Here is a 19,416-nt window from a genome sequence, read left to right on the forward strand (position 1 = left end):
GTCAGGGGTCACTTTTGACTTGGGGTTACTTTGTTTGGGGGTTACTTTGTCATTTGCTGATTTGGCACCTTGCCGCATGGTGCAGTCAACCGCACCAGAAACGCACTGTATCCTTATAGCCGCACCAGAAACGCAGTGTATCCTTATTGATACCTGTTCTTTTTTTTTTCTTTCCCTTCTCCATAGATCTATTAATACAAAGGGTGTTTTAACCAATCACAATTTTTGCCCAATCACCCCCTAAAACTTGAAGGATTGATAATCCAAATACAATGTATGTGCGCTGATAAGAAAAATCCTTCAAATGAGTCTTTATGAGGTTTGATCCCTACTAGACATTAGGGGTATGAGTTGGGAAGTGATGACTATTCCATCCATTTATCCTCATTTTGCAAGGAAAATATGATGTATTAATACAATTGAAGTAATGAATCATAAATGTACTATATCAATTGATACTTTCATTTCCGTTCCTCAACATACTAGAGTAGTGCCATATATTTTCCAAGTAAATAAAAGTTATGAGTGCTAAATATATTTTTCTTTTTATATAATTGAGACTTTTGGGAATGCCTATGGGCGGGGACAGATGTTGGTCATGTAGACTCACATTAATCACATATCGTGCAACGCGTGCCTCATGCTCAAGTGAGTCGTGTCTAGAAGAAGAAAAAAAAAAGTCATGCCATGTTAAGTTTGTATTGAACAATAAAAGAACAAAGTTCATGCATTGCTTGGCACACTTGCCACACTATTGAGCCTCCTTTACACGAAATAGTATTTATATATTTGGTTAATTAGTCAAAGAAAGAGTGGGCTAAGCTATTATGTTTGTGCCTTTGTTCATGCCAACTTTTGAAACTGATGTCCATACATAGAGCCGTCGTCCTCGCTGGCATGCCTCTTATATGGCTATCCCATTTCAAATTTATGGCAAACATGTATCGGGTGTGGCCAATTTGTGTTATGCTTAATCGGCTTGATTCATGTCCATAAAAGGGCATTCGATTCACAAGATAGTACCCTCATACTTTCGGCTAAGAGGTTGTAATTGATATAAAACGTTCTTAGGTAGCCGAGGCACGTTTATGAACATCACTTTTCAACCAAGCCAGCAAAATTTAAGTACAACCAATTCTCCAAAATTTCATATACTGAAATGAACTTGAATTAAAGTCAATTACAAAGAAATTTGCTGGAAACAATAATGGAAAATCGGGAAGATTTGAAATCAATTCTACCATATCTTCCATTGAAGCTTGAATCATCCCATCTAGTATGGCCAAACCCAGTTATTGAAGCTCTGAAATCGCTTTCAAAGGGCCCCAGTCATAGCCGAGTTGACTCAGGAGAAGTTCTCTTTCTCGCCATTTCTGATCTTAGGAACTCTCTTTCTCTATCTCCTCACCTTTTGGCTTCCTCTGCTGCTGATGGTTATGCCCTTTTCTTTGATGAGGTTATTTCTTTGTTTTTTCTCTTGTATTTTTGGAGCAATTTTGGTAGCATGCTTTAAATTGATTTGAATGTTGCATTGATATGAGTATTTGTTTATAATATTTGAAATTTGATGTGGGTTTTCTCTTCTATTTTTGGTGCAATTTTATAGCATGCATCAAATTGCTTTGAATGTTGCATTAACATGAATATTTGTTTATAATGTTTGAAATTTGATGTGGGTTTTCTCTTCTATTTTTGTTGCAATGTTATAGCATGCTTTAAATTGAGTTAAATGTTGCATTGACATTAATATTTGTTTATGATATTTGAAATTTGATGTGGGTTTATTGAGATTAGAGTGTTTAGATGACAGGAGATGGATGATTTCTTGTTTGGTTGGATTACTGAATTGCAGAACACATAATTGAAGATTCTTGTAATACTATTCATGGTTTTATATTTACTTAAAGATTATTGATTTTCATAGTTTGATGAAAGTGGAAGTGGAATTATAATGTGATGCATAAACTTTCCCCAAGTACCCCTGTGGAAACGTGCTTGTGGTGGTGTTAGCTAAACCGTTTTGGATCAAAGATAAACTAAACGGTAGTTTGGTTGAATGTAGAAACTAAAATGTTAGGTGTATGTTTTTACAACACAGTTCCATTTTCTAGGAAGTGGAAAAATTTGTTCAGTTTATCATGGGAAATTGGGAATTATAATAAGAGTAATACAAACAAAACGAACTGATACAAATCACATTTCGGGATTCAGTTCCTTTTTCTGAACAACTTACAGTGACATTTGAAAATGAATATTTGCATATTACATGGCATTTGAGAAAGCTTGCATTTCCATGCTGCTTCATTTGCATAACTAACACAAGTTTGCCTTCACAAGATGGAATTCTCAAAGACGTGTAAAATTACTTGAGATGTTTAGTAGAGAAATAGTTTACTGTTCTGCTGTTACTATATTTGTACTAAATTTGCGTTGAGCAATCTATGGTGCTATTCACGAGACAAGGAAGTGTTTACATAGGGTCAACCTGAATCTTATTAAAGGGTGTCACTTTTTTTTGCAGTTTTTGTCAAGGGCTGAAGCAGCAAAATGGTTTGGGGAGGTTGTCCCTGTGATGGCTGATTTGTTACTAAGATTTCCTACTCTTTTAGAATCTCATTATCAGTATGCAGACATTATTATGGTTGGACTTGAAACAGGCCTTCGCTTACTGGATTCACAACAACCAGGCATTGTGTTCCTTAGTCAGGTATCTACCCACAATTTATTATTATCTTTATTTAATTGTAAAAATGGTTAAAATGTTTCACGCAACAGAAAGCATTGGTTTAGACAATATGGCCTTCACTATTTTATAAATGTTCACCTACAGTTTTTGTTGATGAAATGCCTGGAAAAGTTAATTTGGTATCATTGTCACTGATGACAGTGAATCCATTAGTTGCTCCCGCCGACTTCAAGGCCCAGTCAGTAATCACGTCAATAGGGCTGGAAGGGAATGGAGAGTTTTCGATAGTCCTTCTACTACTTACTAAAAGTCAAATCTTTTCTTGAATCCTAGACACAAAAATTTACAGAACTTTCTTTTTTGAGAACCCCACAAATACAAGTACGTACCAAGAGACCTCTTCTTCTCCTTCCCCTCGGCCGACGAGGAATTCGGGGAGTTATCGATTATAGCAGTTGATAAGGGAGTTCGAGTCTTTTGTTAATTAGAATCAGGCGACACCCGGATTTGAACTGGGGAACAAGGATTTGCAGTCCTCCGCCTTACCACTCGGCCATGCCGCCAAAACGATACAAAATAGACGATACTTAAATAGTCCCTTTTGGGGGTAGATTACTGCACTTCGTTTTTTATTTATTTTATTGGACTTGCATTTTGAATCTCTTTTCCGTGGTTGCCCTTCCACTACTTACTAAAAGCAAAATCTTTCTTTTTTTTGTTTTGATTCGATTCAGACCAAAAATTACGGACTTTCAGTCAAAATTCATGATAAACACGATAAATTGGAACCATTAACTATTGGCTTGACTGCGGTTTCATGAACGATTCGTAAATTTTGATTTCAAATTATGTTTACCTAATGACATAAGAAAATCCAAAGAATAACTAATCAGTATTGCATCTTTTCAAGAAAAAATCGAAAACTCTTTATTTCCGTTTTTCTTTTTCTCAATTGCAATTATAACAAGAATTATGAGTATATGTAAACCCCGGAACCAGAACAAAAATTACACAGACGACAGTCAAGTATCTTATATATGATATATAGATATCTGCACGTGGTTAAATTGACTAATCCATTAGTTGCTAGTAACAATTTTTTTTTTATTTTTTTTTATATTTTGTTGCTACATTGCAGTAGTGCTCATCACTGGCGGATCTACTAAGGAACCCGGGGTAGCACGTGCTACCCCCAAAAATTTAGAAAAAAATTAATAAGTAATATAATTCGCAGAATGTCATTAATATTGCGTGTTGCTCTAGTGGTTAAAGTGGGTTTTATCAATCTAGATGGTTGGGGGTTCGAGTCCCATACCCTTCCCTTTTTGTTTTTACTTTCTATTATTTTCAGAAGTCTACTGTTGCTCAATTAAATTTCCTACTTTCTTCCACATTTTATTTACAATTAGATTGATTAAGATTCCATTCAAAAAAAAGATTGATTAAGATAAGATCTTCCAATTAATAATCAACAATAGTAAAAAATAAATAAATAAATAAATAAATAAATAATTCAACAATAATATTGTTATTGTAATTATACTCCATATTCATATTCACAATTTTTAAAAAATCCTAATCTCTCTATTTTTAAAAAAAAAAAATCTGTAGTATTAAATTTTGGTCGCTATTCACTTTTAATTTTACGTCTCTTTTTAAATTTATAATTATACTCCATATTCATATAAACAATTTTTACCAATTGGGTGTTGGTGTAGTGGTGATTGGGACTACACTTGGTAGGGAGAACCTGTGTTCGATCCCCAAGGGTGAACCGGATAGAACACCAAAAATATTCACAATTTTTAAAAAGATCCTAATCCCTCTATTTTTTAATAAAAAAATTGTGTAGTATTAAATTTTGGTCGCTATTCACTTTTAATTTTATGTCTCTTTTTAAATTTATTAGATCTTGGCCATTCACCTTTACTTTTACATTTTATTCATCTTCACATTTTTTTAAAAAGATACTAATCTCTCTATATTTTTTTTTTATTCTGTAGTATTAAATTATTCACTTTTTTTTTTGAAACAAAATTATTCATTTTTATTTTTATGTCTCTTTTTAAAATTATTAGATATTGGCCATTCACCTCTACTTTTACATTTTATTTATTTTCACAATTTTTAAAAAATGCTAATTTGATCTCTGTATTTTTTTAAATTCTGTAGTCTTAAATTTTGGTTGTCATTCACTTTTATTTTTAAGTCTCATTTTAAATTTATTATATACTTGTAAAACTTTTGACATCATGATTAATAGTTACAGGGTGCATTAAAGTAATTCATGTCACATAAGGAGTAATTTTAATTGTCTAGTTAAGGTACAATTCCTGGATCCGCATTACCCAGGATCCTCATTAAGTAGATTATATACACAGTGGCGGATCCAGGAATTGTCATATAAGGAGTAATTTTAATTGTCTAGTTAAGGTGTAATTAGTACAATCTTAAAATTCATGTCACAAAGACACGCGCAAATAAAAAATAAATCGATTTTTTTTTTTTTTTAATTGTCTAGTGCTACCCCTGGATCCGTCACTGGTGCTCATTATATATCAAAATGACTGTATTGATGAGAAAATAGAGGGTGATACTTGTAGAACTCAGCTTTAGAGATAAGTTAGAGCTCTTACTAAAATTAATTTTAGGACAGGGAGTTCCAGAGTAGCTTTTACTTGTATCTAAAACATTTCTTCTCTTTTCCAAGAAAACATCGAAAAGTATGTATTGCTGCTTTATCTGACTTTTAAGTTACTGTATCTCTGTTGCATCATAACTTTGACTTTTAAGTTCATGTATCTCTGTTGCATCATAACTTTGAGTTCTAAGTTCATATCAATCCTAAGAAGAAAAACATAGGGAACATCTATGCTATAAGTTTGGGACTGAAGAAGGTATCTACTTGATGTCAGTCATGTCACTATGTAATTCATCAGCCGTTTGTTCAGGATATTAAAAGGAATTTACCAAGAAAATCAGAGAATGTACAGCTAGAGCATTTTTATAGGGATAAAAAGTGAAATTTACATGTGCTCTTACAGTGTAATGTTGTGCAGTAGGCGTTGGATTTCATGGCGACGAGTGAGTGACATTTGTTGTGAGTATCAGCCATATGTAAAATACGTAGGATTATAGTTTGTAAATTATTGTTTGCTTTGGCACTTGTAAGAGTAGTGTTTTGTTTTCACTGCTACATGTCATAATTTGTAATGTGAAGAGTTCTTTTAACAGCAAGTTTCTATGTTTCTGTGCAGGAGCTTATTGCTGCTCTGCTATCATGCTCCTTCTTTTGCTTGTTTCCAAGTGCCAATAGAGGTGCCAACCATTTACCAGTGATCAACTTTGATAGACTATTTGCGTATGTTATTACTTTTCTTTCTTGATGGATGTTCAAGTGTGTTTGTTATGTGAGCAGTATAGTTGAACTTTTTGAGTAGCCCAATGCTTTAAAAAATTAAGTGCATACAAAATATCATGTTGAAGTATTTAATATTAGATTTTGTTAGCTTTCGTTCAGAGAGAGAAAGAGAGGTGGGGGAAGGGGGGAGGAGCCTAAAATGGGTTCAAAGAACCTATTTAAGCCCTTAGAATCTTAGATTATCATAATTGGATGGTCTAAATGATTCCTGTGTCATTAATGACAATTTCAAGATGGTCATATGCTTCCCATGCCATTAATGGCGTTTTCATAATTTTGCAACTTTTCCACCTCGTTCATAGTTTTTATTACTTTTTAATGCAATTTCATTTACTTTTTGACTATTTTTTTTCCTCTCTATTTTTAAATTTGAATCAACAAAAAGTTTTCTAAAACTTTGTTTTTTTTTTTTTTTAGACAGCAAAAATAAAACATTACCCAACCAACATGACAAGGTATATTTATTTCTAAAACTTTGTTTAAATCAAAGAAAATAACAAAATGAATTATTAATGTATTTTCTTCATTAAAAGCATAAAAAAAATGTGCATAAAGTGTTGCACTATTGAATTAATGATGAACTATAATGTTATTTTGTCTGACTTTTAACACAAGGATTTAGTTCTTAGCTCTCATTTTGGAGTTGGTTCTTTATATATGTATTTGCTCTGTGGAACTATCACATTTTTTTTTTGTATTTCACTATTTCATGATGAAAACTTTTGTCAAAGTGAAAAGCCTTTCTATCAAAATTCCTTGCAATATGTTGGGAGATGAGTTATTTGGAGCTTAATATCTTATGATGTAAATTTTGATGAAATTGTCTTAGTTCCTCTGCTTGATCCGGTCCTTTATGAGTATTGTTTATTTGATTGTATCATCTTTCATTGAGAGGGTTTGAAAGCCAAGGGTTGCATCAACTTGCATGTGGTCTTCATAGATATGTCAAAGAAGGCGCATGAGAGATCCTTAAGGAAGTACTTTGATGGGCTGTCACAAAATAGGTTATCCATGCTAGTATATCAGTACTACCGTAGAATGATATTAGAAGGATACATTTTGTGAAGTGAAGTAAATTGTTAGAAATTATGAAGAACCGAAGAGGTGTATCACCGTGTATGCAGATGTTTTTTCCTATTATGATTGGGTTACATCATGATTTTCAACCCTTTCTTTTTTTCTTTATTGAACCTTTATGGATGAGAGATTAGTTATTAAAGACATTTCTAGATGAGTTGCTATGTATACAATTGTTTTTGTAGATAAAAATTGTATTAGTTGACGAGGAACTATGGAGAGGTTAAAATTTGAAGGCTTCAGTTTTAGGCCTTTTAGCTATAGCAGAAGTAAAACTGAGTATCTGGAGCATTCAATAAGTAACAAAAAAGGTTAGGACCAGAAGGTGGTGATATTAGATGGAAGAGTTAACCACACAATGACACATAAATTTTTCAAAAAAGCAGTTCAAAGTACAAATAAAAGTAAATCAGAGATGTTGGTCAAAAGTGTTTCAAAGGTTTAATGTTGATTACTAAAATAGTAAGAAGCAACAGGAGCATTATATTGTTGTAATGTGTGTATAGGTGTGAAGAGAATCTATTTTTATAGGCTACAATTAGTCTGGATCCTTTGGCTTTACATTTTAGGATCTTTGCAAACCTTTTCTCACTACCGATAAGGCGTGTATGAAAAATGTACATTATGCTAGTGCAATTGGCAATTATTATGTATGACATGGTGTGTATGCGTCCAAAGTCTCCAAGCATTTAATAAGCAATTAGTGTTTGTTACAGGGTTCATGCAAACCCAGGTAAGGCACATCAATTTAGGAAGCAATATAGTGGATTTAAGGTAATTAAAAAGGTACAATTGAATTGACACAGGTTTGTGCTTTGGTGGAGATATATGTCAGATAAGCAGCTTCGTTGATTTAGATGTTTTAGATAACAATGATCTACTACTAATTAGTACTTAAAGTACACAATACTCCAATTAGTTAAATTTTAAGGCTTGCCAAAGTGGCTGCATACATGGCTATTGCATATCTGCATAGGAGTTAAGGAAGCATTGTGATTGTCAGGTCTTCTAAAGCAAAATTTTTTGTGGATCTAAGTTGTCATAGCCAATATGCGATTTATTTGACTAAGAATCAGGTCCACCATGCTTGCACCAAGCACAAATATATGAAATATCATGTTGTATGATATGTCATGAGGAATGTGGGTTAAATTCAAGTAGTCCGCAACTTTGTGATTTGACTTGCTCAATATCTTCCAATTCACGCCTAATTCTATTTATTTATTTATTTATTATTTATTTTTTGGGATGTCTAGTTCTGCTATCACTTGCTTCTCTTTAATCAAACTCTTCTGATTCTATAAATGCTATACATTTTTTTTTTAATTATATATTTTCAGGATGTTGTATGAAAAATACAATGAAAATCAAGAGCACAAAATCAAATGCATTGTTCATTACTTTGAGAGGATACATTCATGTTTACCGACGGGCTTTGTTTCATTTGAAAGGAAAGTTCTTCCTCTGGAGCATAATTTACCTCTTGTTTCTTATCCCACTGCTGATTTCTGGGCCAACTCTATAGCTCCCCTCTGCTTGTTTGAGGTAACAAATAATTGTACTAGAAAAAAGTATCTACTGCAGGAATTGGTTACAATTATTTCTTACAATGTATTATACAATGGAACATTTTTCAAACTTATACATTCCTGTGAAAGATCTTCCCTTCAGGCTTGATAGAAGACCAGTCGAGAGGAGCTCTGGAAGTCGATTTCGCAAACAAGAAGCTTGGTGGTGGTGCTTTATCCAAGGGTTGTGTTCAGGTAGGCTAAACTACACCTATTGGAGATATGGATGCTCAATATGCTTTTAACCAAATGACATTAATTTGTCTAATCTGTATCATCCAATTTAATTTAAAATTGTCTGCTTAGGTGTTTGTCTCTAGTTTATGTTTTGAAGCCTTCACCTTAAAAATTTCTGGAAATTATTACAAAGATTTTTTTTTCTAATGCTCTTCTCATACCTTTTTTTGTTAATCAGATGTGAAATTCTTTTAATTTTTTATGTAATGGGTCTTGAAATACTTGATGCATAGAGAGACACAGGACGACATGAGGGAGTGGCGGGGAAACTTCCCTCTCACTTTTATACTTACATACTTTATCACACCCTTTGTCTTAGGTTATGTACTTAGGGTCATAATCAATTTTAAAATGGTATTGAGTTTATGGACAATCAATAGATCAAGTGGGACATCATTTACATGTGGTCTGATAAAAAACACTCGCCTGATTTTTTTTTTTTTTATAACTGTTTTTGTACGGATTCATTCCTGCAAATATAGATTGATAGATCTATAACCTGTTGCCACAAACCCACAACTTTGGCTAATTTCCGAACAAGATGACTAGTAGATCTATGAGTCATATATAGTGCTTTAAAAGGGCACCTCATGCATAAGGTCAGGTTTTGAGACCTTTGTGGCAGTAGGTGAGATGATATTCCTGAAAAGGTTCTTCATAGGTAAAGGTACTAGTATTATAATGGACTAGTGCACGACTATAAGTAATTGAGTGATATGTAGCCTATCTGCTTGTATACTGGAGTAACTGGACTGTTGGTGTGATTCTGCTATCAACTTATTAATGACATTATGTTTCTAATTCTGAAGAAAACACGGTTTGCATTTTGCAATGCCTAGGTGCATGGTGAAAATTACTTGCTCATCTGTCAAAATATATTCCTGGTTTTTGGTCAGTTGTGTGCAGTGTTCGAAAAGGCACACCTAGGCGCAAGGCGTCAGGGTTCATGCACTTTTTGTGGTCTAGGTGAAGCTATTTTGATGAGGCGCAGCTAATGTGCACGGAGGCGCGCCTAGGCACAGCTTAAGGTGCATTGAGGCACACATCAGTTTTTCAGAATTATATGCGCCTCACTTCAACGAAGCACAGGAAACTCTGAAACTCCTTGGTGCGCCTTGAGTTATTTTTATACATTTGTTGTGTGCACTATATGAGTTATAGATCTACTAGTCGTCTTGTTTGGAAATTAACCAAAGTTTTAGTTTTATCCGCCGCTGGGAACTTGTAATTGTCGATTGTCTTGTTGGATGACCTTTTTTTCATTAATCCTGCACTGCATTGATTTCTGTCTCTTGTCTGAAGAAATGGCCTGTTTCGTTGGTGATTAATCTTATTGTAGGAGGAGATTCGTTTCATGATCAATCCTGAATTGATTGCTGGCATACTGTTTTTGCCTTCCATGTCAGACAATGAGGCGATAGAGATTGTGGGTACGGAACGTTTCTCAAACTACTCAGGGTTAGTGCTGGTAAAATCTAATTTTTGATCTTTTTGCTTGTTAGAGCTCTCGCAGCGGAAATGTGGCTTCTACTAGATAATATGAAATTGATACCTCACAAAGATAAATAATATTTTAGGATAAACAAAATAACCACTATGAAGGTAATAATAAATATAAGAATATAAACTTTCTTAATGCTAATAAACTTTGACGTGAATAGAAATGATTGAATTAATTTTCAACTTACAACCTATGCATTATATAATAACTTAATACTAAACAAACGAATGGCTGAAACTATTTTATATAAAAAAATAACGTAGCATATTGTTTGCAAAAATACTCTCTTTTCATTTTGCCATCACACCCACATTTCTCTCCTAGAACATATCTTTTACATTCACTTTATTTATCTATTTTCAAATTAGATAAATATGTGATATGGTTAATTTTAGCCATATATTCCCACAATTCTCCACCTCGTTCATAATTTGAAAAACATTCAAATTGTGGACGAACAAATTGTGTTATCCTTATCCGGTTGCACCATTTAACAATGATTGCCTACGTACCCTCCACAGGGATTTAACCATTCGTAGTTCAATTTATTTCTCCATGTATTACCTAACATGAGATAATGTTAAGCAATTCCAAACAGTGTTGGAACTTGCTTCCCGAGACAATTTTGGTTAACATGTCTGCAGGGTTCTCATTTGTATGCACCTTTATAAGATAAATATTACCTTCCTCTATGACATCCCGTACAAAATGATACCTTACATCTATATGTTTGGTACGAGCGTGATGAACCTGGTTCTTAGCCAAGTGAATAGCACTTTGGCTATCACAGTTTAGATTCACACTATTCTGCTTCAACCCCAAATCATCTAGAATTCCCCGCAACCACAATGCTTCCTTAACTCCTTCTGCCATAGCCATATACTCGGCTTCTGTCGTAGATAGAGCCACCGTAGCTTGTAACATTGATCGCCAACTAATTGGAGCACCATGTAGTTTAAACACATAACCAGTAGTAGATCGTCTTCTATCTAGATCACCGGCATAATCCGAGTCAACAAAGCCACTTATTTGACTTGTATCTCCACCAAAGCATAAACATGTATCATTGGTACCTTTCAAAGTACCGTAAAATCCATTTCACTGCTTCCCAATGTGCTTTACTTGGGTTCGCCATGAACCTACTAACAAGACTGCTTGTGAAATGTCTGGACGTGTACACACCATGGTGTACATTAAGCTGCCAACTGCACCAGCATAAGTGGGAGATTGTTTACCAGAGAGTCTAAAATGTGGAGCCAATGGTGTCACCACTGACTTAGCACTTTTCGTCCCAAACCTTTCTATAACCCGCTCAATGTAGCCTTTTTGGCTCAAGAACAATTTTCGGTTTGACCTCTCTCTTCTAATCTCCATACCTAGTATTTTATTTGCAGCGCCCAAGTCTTTAGTTTCAAACTCTTCACCGAGTTGAGTTTTTAACCTATCTATCTTCACCTTGCTCTTAGAAGCAATAAGCATGTCGTCCACATACAATAGGAGATAAATATAATCATCTCCACGAAGTTTGTGAATGTATACACAACAATCATAATTACTTATGGAAAACCCTTGTTTTAACATAAAAGAATCAAATCCTTGTACCACCGTCGAGGAGATTGCATTAACCCATAAAGTGATTTCCTCGAGCGACATACCTGATTCTCTTTACCCTCAACCTTAAATCCCTCGGGTTGATACATATAAATTTCCTCATCCAAGTCACCATGTAAGAAGGTTGTCTTCACATCGAGTTGTTCAGTCAAGATCTCCGTGAGCTACAAGACTCAATAGCACCCGAATAGAAGTATGCTTAACTGGAGAAAATATCTCATTGTAATCAACACCTTCTTTCTGTGCAAATCCCTTGGCCACTAACCTAGCCTTATACCTTATTTTATTTAACTTGGAAAGATCCTCTTTTCTTTTATACACCCACTTACAACCAATAGCAGTCGTTCCCACGGGCAATGGGACTACCTCCCATGTCTTGTTTTTATGAAGAGATTGCATATCTTCTTCCATAGCAACCAACCAACTCTCGCTATCCTTGTCTTTGACAGCGGTGACCGGCTCATCATCCTCCACCGAGAGTGCATATTCTACCAAGTTTACATGCCCGTAATACCTCAGCGGTTTGTCTGACTCAAACTTCTGAACTAATTTATAATTTCTCTTTGGCTTAGTGGATGCCAAAGAATCCTGCTGTTGTTGTAGTACATGTGCATTTTCCGGCTGAATTTCCTTATGATCCAGATCATCCTCTTCCTCATCCTGAGAAACACCGGGCCACCTTAACATGACTAGAATCTTGTTGGTTTTTAGATTCTATCTCCACCACTTGAGTATTTATGGTCATTCTAACATCACCATCATCGGGCACCATAACTTTCGATAAAGCTACCATAGATCTTTCATCAAAGATGACATCTCTGCTAATTACAAATTTAGAATCTTCTACACTCCAAAGACGATAGCCTTGAACCCCTTTTGGATACCCTAAAAAGATTGTTTTCTTGGCTTTTTCGTCAAGCTTATTATCCTTGACATGATAATAAGCCGTGCACCCAAACACTCTTAGTCTCGTGTAATCTGCATGTTCCCCTGACCACACCCTATAAGGCGTGTCACCATCTAAATAAGAATGTGGGGATCGATTTACTATATGACAAGCTGTAGCAACCGACTCCGCCCGCCATTCTTTGCCTAATCCAGATTTAGAGCGCATACGCCTTTCCTTCTCAAGTAGTGTACAATTCAGTCTTTCTGCGACTTCGTTCTGTTGTGGTGTGTCTATGACAGTCCAGTGTCTCATAATGCCTCGCTTCTGTGTATGCGGTACCATGATCAGACCGTACAATTTTTAGCTTTCTTCCTATTCTTAACCATTGCTCTCCACCGCTTGAAAATGTCGAATACCTCATTCTTATGCTTAAGAAAATAAATCTAAGCATATCTAGAATGATCATCATCAAATGTAACAAAATACATGTAACCACCTTGGAAGAAACTTTAGTCGGACCCCAAACATCTGTATGCACATAGTCTAACAATCCTCTACTCTTGTGCTTGCTGGTAGAGAACTCCACCTTGTGTGCTATTCCATACACACAATGCTCACAAATTCCATTTGTGGTTTCTTCATGTTCTTCAACAAACCTTGTCCACTAAGAAATGATAGACCCTTTTCCGACATATGCCCAAGGCGCATGTGCCATATCCTCGTGCATTCTGTTTGGTCTTTACTTCCACCAATTCCAATTGCTAAATCACCTGTAACAGTTGTCCCCGAAAGCGGATAAAGATTACTGTGACGAATTCCCTTCATCACTACCAAGGAACCACGAACAACTTTTAAAACTCCATTCTCCAAGACTATTTTGCAACCATTTTTCTCTAATAAACTAAGAGAAATAATGTTCTTCCGCAAATCTGGAATATGTCTCACATCCTTTAAGGTAATTATTGTTCCGTCATGCATTTTTATTCGGAAAGTACCAGCATGATCATTTTCCATCAAAACAGTACCACCATCCAAACTCTAGTAAGTTGTAAACCACTTCCTGTTTGGGCACATATGGTGTGATGCACCTGAATCAAGCATCCATTTACTGGATATCTCATTGCATTGTTCTGAAACTAAGTAACAATAATCATCCTCGTCATTTGAGACAAAACTAGCTTCTTGATTTTCATGTTGTTTTCCTCTGGAGTTGTCGTTGTTGTTCTTCTTGAATATTACCCTCTTTGGGCAATTAGCTTTAAAATGACCTAGCTTGTTCGTTGTGTTCTCTTCCATTATCAGACATCATTCCGCTTGTAGCAACCTTTCGAAGGTCATCCGCTAAAAGCGATGTTCTAGTCTCATCCATGGTTAGAGTATCACCCACAAGCATCAATGTTTGAACCAGATTTTCATAGGATTTCGGTAATGAACGCAGTAACATAAGTGCTTGGTCTTCCTCATCTACCTTCACGTCAATATCCTTCGAGTCTGATATAATCCTATCAAACTTAATAATATACTCCCGGATTGAGGTGCCTTCATCCATCTTGCATGTATACAATTTGGATTTTAAGTAGATCCTATTTGTTAGAGTTTTTGTCATGAAATTAGTCTCTAACTTTGTCCACACTCCAGCGGTTGTTGCTTCTTCATTTACTAAGAATGCAACGTCCCTCTCAAGGCATAAGATTATAGCCGCTCGTGCTTCAAGATCTAACTCTTCCCAATTCTCATCCTTCATGTCCCTGGTTTTTTGTTCTTTTCCTGCCAATGCCTTATGCAACTTTTGTGATACAAGCAAATTTTTCATTTGCATCCTCCAATAGGAAAAATCATTTTTACCATTGAATTTTTCGATTTCATATTTCCCAACTTTAACTGTTCTACTAGTAGATGCCATTATAATTAGTTTCAAAATCAAAAAAAAATTTGCCACTTAAGATTTTGACGTCGACTCTTATACCAATTGTTAGAGCTCTCGCAGCGGAAATGTGGCTTCTACTAGATAATATGAAATCGATACCTCATAAAGATAAATAATATTTTGGGATAAACAAAATAACCACTATGAAGGTAATAATAAACTTTGACGTGAATAGAAATGATTGAATTAATTATCAACTTACAAGTTATGCATTATATAATAACTTAATGCTAAACAACGAATGGCTGAAACTATTTTATCTAAAGAAATAACGTAGCATGTTGTTTGCAAAAATACTCTCCTTTCATTTTGCCATCACACCCACATTTCTCTCCTAGAACATGTCTTTTACATTCACTTTATTTATCTATTTTCAAATTAGATAAATACGTGATATGGTTAATTTTAGCCATATATTCCCACATTGCTATTAGATACGTGTATCTTAATAACTTCAACCTTGAGGATAATTCATATAATCTTGTTTCTTTAAGGTTGAAGTTATAAGGTATGATAATAAAAAATGATTACAGTTGAAGTTGTTTAATTTACTGAAGTCATGCTTGATGAAATCAATAGCTCTTCTACATTTTACTAGCATAATTTTCTATAGGCATTATTTTACTTGTTAGATGGCATCATAAATATGCATCTTTTTATTCTGAAAGTTTTAAATTTGCCAGATATGCCTCAACATTCCGTTATGCTGGCAACCATGTGGACTTGAGAGAAGTAGATTCTTTGGGAAGACGTACAACAAAAATTGTTGCAATAGATGCATTGTCTCGCCCTGGATTGAGACAATACAGAGCTGATTGCCTCTTGAGGTTCGGATTGTTTATTTGTAACTAGTTCAAGAGTAAAGAGTTGTTGAGCTTGCATTAAATTATTGCTTCTTAGGTCCTGTCAAATTTGAAACGATTGTAAGTATGCTAATAAGGGCTTAGTAATATAAAATAGTTCACTAGACTTATCCGCCGCTGGAATGCATGTTAGATACTTAGCTGAAGAGCTTATAGAGAAGGATGTGATGACTCTTGCTTTTCTGGAATATTCCCTACTTCCATGACATGAATTTTTATTTTTATTTTGAAAAGATTATCAAGTATGGATTGAGCTGTTTGGTCAAGGTACTTAGAGTGTTCTATTTGTGTTTGATTGCTTTCTTTACCAATTAGGATGGACAATAATTAATAGATAGTTGTATTTAGGCTTTGTCTAGCTAAGGTTTTCAAGTAAGGAAGGCTTCCATCTATCAAGTATCAGTTGCACTAGTTCTTGCAAGCTTAGCTTTCACTTTTCCTTCCCTTTCCAATCTACTTTTGGGATGGTCTGGTTTGGTCGATATTGCAAGTAAGCTGATCTGAAAAAAGTCCAAATCTGATGAATTTTTCTTCTACATTTATTTTCGGGCTCTAGGGGGAATTGTGTATGCTGTCAACTTGGGATCGATAATAAAGAAATGTACAGTTTGTAAACAATTGTTGAGAGCAATGGGTTGGTGTCAGAGGTTCTTGGATATATTTAAGATGTACAGATACCCTTCTTTGTAAATTGCTGAAATTCATTTTCTGTTATTAAGGTGACATGGCTAACTTTTTGAATTTTGACAGAGAGGTTAACAAGGCATTCTGTGGTTTTCTGGATCAACCTAAAGATCAGCAGTATCAGATCCCGTTGCAATGTTATGACTCTTGTGAAGCTCGTCCTGCTAATGATTTTATGGACGCCAACATTTCTAAAATTCAAGCAACTGTAAGGAGTCAACTTTCTTGAACCCATCATGCTTTGCTATTTCACTCTGTTCATTTTTCTCTATTTCTTTTATTGTTGGACCCCTCCGATTCATAACTGCTTTTGCTAGACTATGATGGATTAAATTATGTTTTGGCTATCAAGTAGCATAGGCTAAATATTCAGATTGACCTGGTTCAAGATCATTTGTCCATCTACAGTTAATTGAAGGCTCTGGGACCTCAATGGACACTGATGAAGCAGAAGCCACTCAGAGTGTGGACAGTAAGCTGCAAGTTCATCATAGCGATGTTGGGATTGCTACTGGAAACTGGGGCTGTGGTGCTTTTGGTGGAGATCCTGAAGTTAAGACTGTAATACAGTGGTTAGCTGCATCTCAGGTGACTCTTCTTTCCAGCACTGTTATTTTCAGCTTTTCTAGATTGTTGGAAGTTGGATGTACGTGACTGCTTGTAAGGTTAAACTTATGGAGACACGTAATATATTAGTACTACCATCAGCTGTAATATCTCACCTATTCCACATCGAACAATGGTTCCTTACTGTTAGTAGTTATAGAGGTGTTTTATCTGGTTTGCTGTGTATGCATCTGTTCCATCTGTTGCCATTTAATTTTCTAATCATAGTTCTGCTAGTTCAATCAATATAAGATGACTGGTTTTAGCTTCTTTCTTTAGCCGCTTGAAATTTTAAATCTCTCTATCGCTCTTTTATCAAAATTCTAGTATCTGCAACTTATAAAAACCTACCTTACAGGTTAAGTTTAGTTTTCTTCTGATTAATTTTTTAATTATTTCAGATATGTTCTGTGTTGGAGAACCATGCTATTGTGTTTTCCTTCTTATCAATGGGGTTCTATCCATTTTCAACCAAACCTAATGTTTTGCTCCTGATGTTTTTTAACCTTATCAGGCCTTGAGACCTTTCATTTTATATTACACGTTTGAATTGGATGCATTGCAAAATTTGGATCAGGTATGTCCTTCTTGGTTACATACATTATGAAGAAAATGATTCAAGCGTCGTCATAGTGTCTCTGCTTTTAAAAGTCGCTTGCTCTTGTAATCAATTGCTTTCCTCACATAAACTCCTGCTTCAATATTTAAAAACTTGTTTTGGCATTTGCAGAATTGCATTATTACTTGATAGTTTACATGCTTATATTCTACTCTCTTGGGAATTTATTGCAGGTGTGTAATTGGATTCTGTCCCATAATTGGACTGTTGGAGACCTATGGAACATGTTGGCCGATTATTCTTCTAAACGTGCAAAGGGAGAAACTAAGCTAGGTTTCTTTTCTTGGCTGCTTCCATCAGTGTAGGCTATGTAACTGTATTCATGGCAGACAAGTTTCATGTCATGTAACATACTTGGTCATTTGTTTATTTCCCCCATGTAAATAGAACCACAGTTTGAGTTTGCTAAAGCATTTGAGCTCTTGATTCAGCTACTGGATATAAACAGACTTTCTAAAGCATTTAATCATATCAGGATAGTATAATCATCAGTGAATCTTGCCGATTGTAGATTGAGAGGAAGTGTATAATGCTTTGCTGCCCAGTAATAACAGCAAGATGTTGCTGAGATACGGCTCGTCTTACAAACAGTTTCTACAATGGACCTAGGAGCTTACGAGTTAAAACCACGCTGCTGCATTCTCTGCATATAGTACTAATCACCCCTCCTGAGAAACTCAGCTTACTTTTTCACTTTGAAGTAAGCTAAAATAGCACCAATACATGGAATTCCAAGAGGCAGAGGCTGCTGCAATCTGATGTTGCCTCTCTCTTCACCAGAGTTCTATCGACTTTCAGAACAATGCATCATTGTAAATATATGGCTAGCATTTTGATTTCCTCAATTTTTCATCATGTCATGTTTTTTTTTTTTTTTTTTTTTTTTGAACGGCATCATGTCATGTTGTTGAGTTATCTTGATTATATGTATTTTTCTTTAAGATATGCTTTTCCTTTCCTTATGCTTTGTAAAGTGGCAATACCTAAGGCAAAAAACTGTTTGATTCGGGTATACGCAATGCCAAAGTGAATACCAAAATAAATAAATAAATAAATTTGTCTCATAATTCCTTTATCAACCCATAATGTCTTTTGTATACTGAAAAATTGGACAAATTAGATTATAAGACGCTTGAGCTTGGTGTTAAATACCCAACAATTTTTATCAAAACCACAGACATTTAAAGTGAATGGATTCCACTACCCTTACTATACCCCCAGTCCCCCACCCATCTTCCTTTATCACCCATAATTCATAAGGGCCACAGCCACCACTTCCCAACCACCATCAACCACAACAGCAGCAGATGAAGGGAAGCGGCGGTCCCGGCGAAAGTGCACCGGAGGTGGAAGGGCAATACCTCTGACTTTTTTTTTTAAAAAAAAGAAAAAATTCTCCAGCGCTCACAATCGGCATGCAAAATCGATTAAACACCACGATAACCGGTTTTGGATGCCAGTTAATCGTAGTCAGTCGGTGCTCAAAACCGGTAATCCGGGACAGTAACTGGTTTTGGACGCCGGTTATTGTGGTCAAACAACGCTGGAAACCGATTACTGTCCTGGGTAACCGGCCCCACCCACTGCACGCTGCCAATCCCCATCCCCTTTCCCACTCTTAGTTGCCCTTAAGTTAAAACCACCACAACTGCCTACGCTGCACCCACAATCACCACTCCACCGCCCCCATTCAGGCCATTACCATACCCTTTTTTAATTAAAAAAAA

The 19,416-nt window shown here is 35.3% G+C and overlaps 1 protein-coding gene and 1 non-coding gene across 2 annotated transcripts; one reads left to right on the forward strand and one right to left on the reverse strand.

Annotated features, from left to right (window-relative positions):
- Positions 1-1,050: 1,050 nt before the first annotated feature.
- LOC110738647 (poly(ADP-ribose) glycohydrolase 1-like) lies at positions 1,051-18,751 on the forward strand. The gene is made up of 11 exons (XM_021919039.1): positions 1,051-1,456; positions 2,522-2,707; positions 5,944-6,047; positions 8,525-8,729; positions 8,843-8,947; positions 10,329-10,447; positions 15,601-15,744; positions 16,531-16,672; positions 16,873-17,052; positions 17,585-17,647; positions 17,863-18,751. The coding sequence occupies exons 1-11, from the start codon at positions 1,208-1,210 to the stop codon at positions 17,992-17,994; spliced, it is 1,629 nt and encodes a 542-aa protein (XP_021774731.1). The 5' UTR covers positions 1,051-1,207; the 3' UTR covers positions 17,995-18,751.
- Positions 3,179-3,249, reverse strand: TRNAC-GCA. Its single transcript has one exon. It is a non-coding gene; the product is annotated as a tRNA-Cys (tRNA).
- Positions 18,752-19,416: the final 665 nt, after the last annotated feature.

This window comes from Chenopodium quinoa, unplaced genomic scaffold (genome assembly GCF_001683475.1).
Source record: "Chenopodium quinoa cultivar QQ74 unplaced genomic scaffold, ASM168347v1, whole genome shotgun sequence".
Taxonomy (NCBI): Eukaryota; Viridiplantae; Streptophyta; class Magnoliopsida; order Caryophyllales; family Amaranthaceae; genus Chenopodium; species Chenopodium quinoa.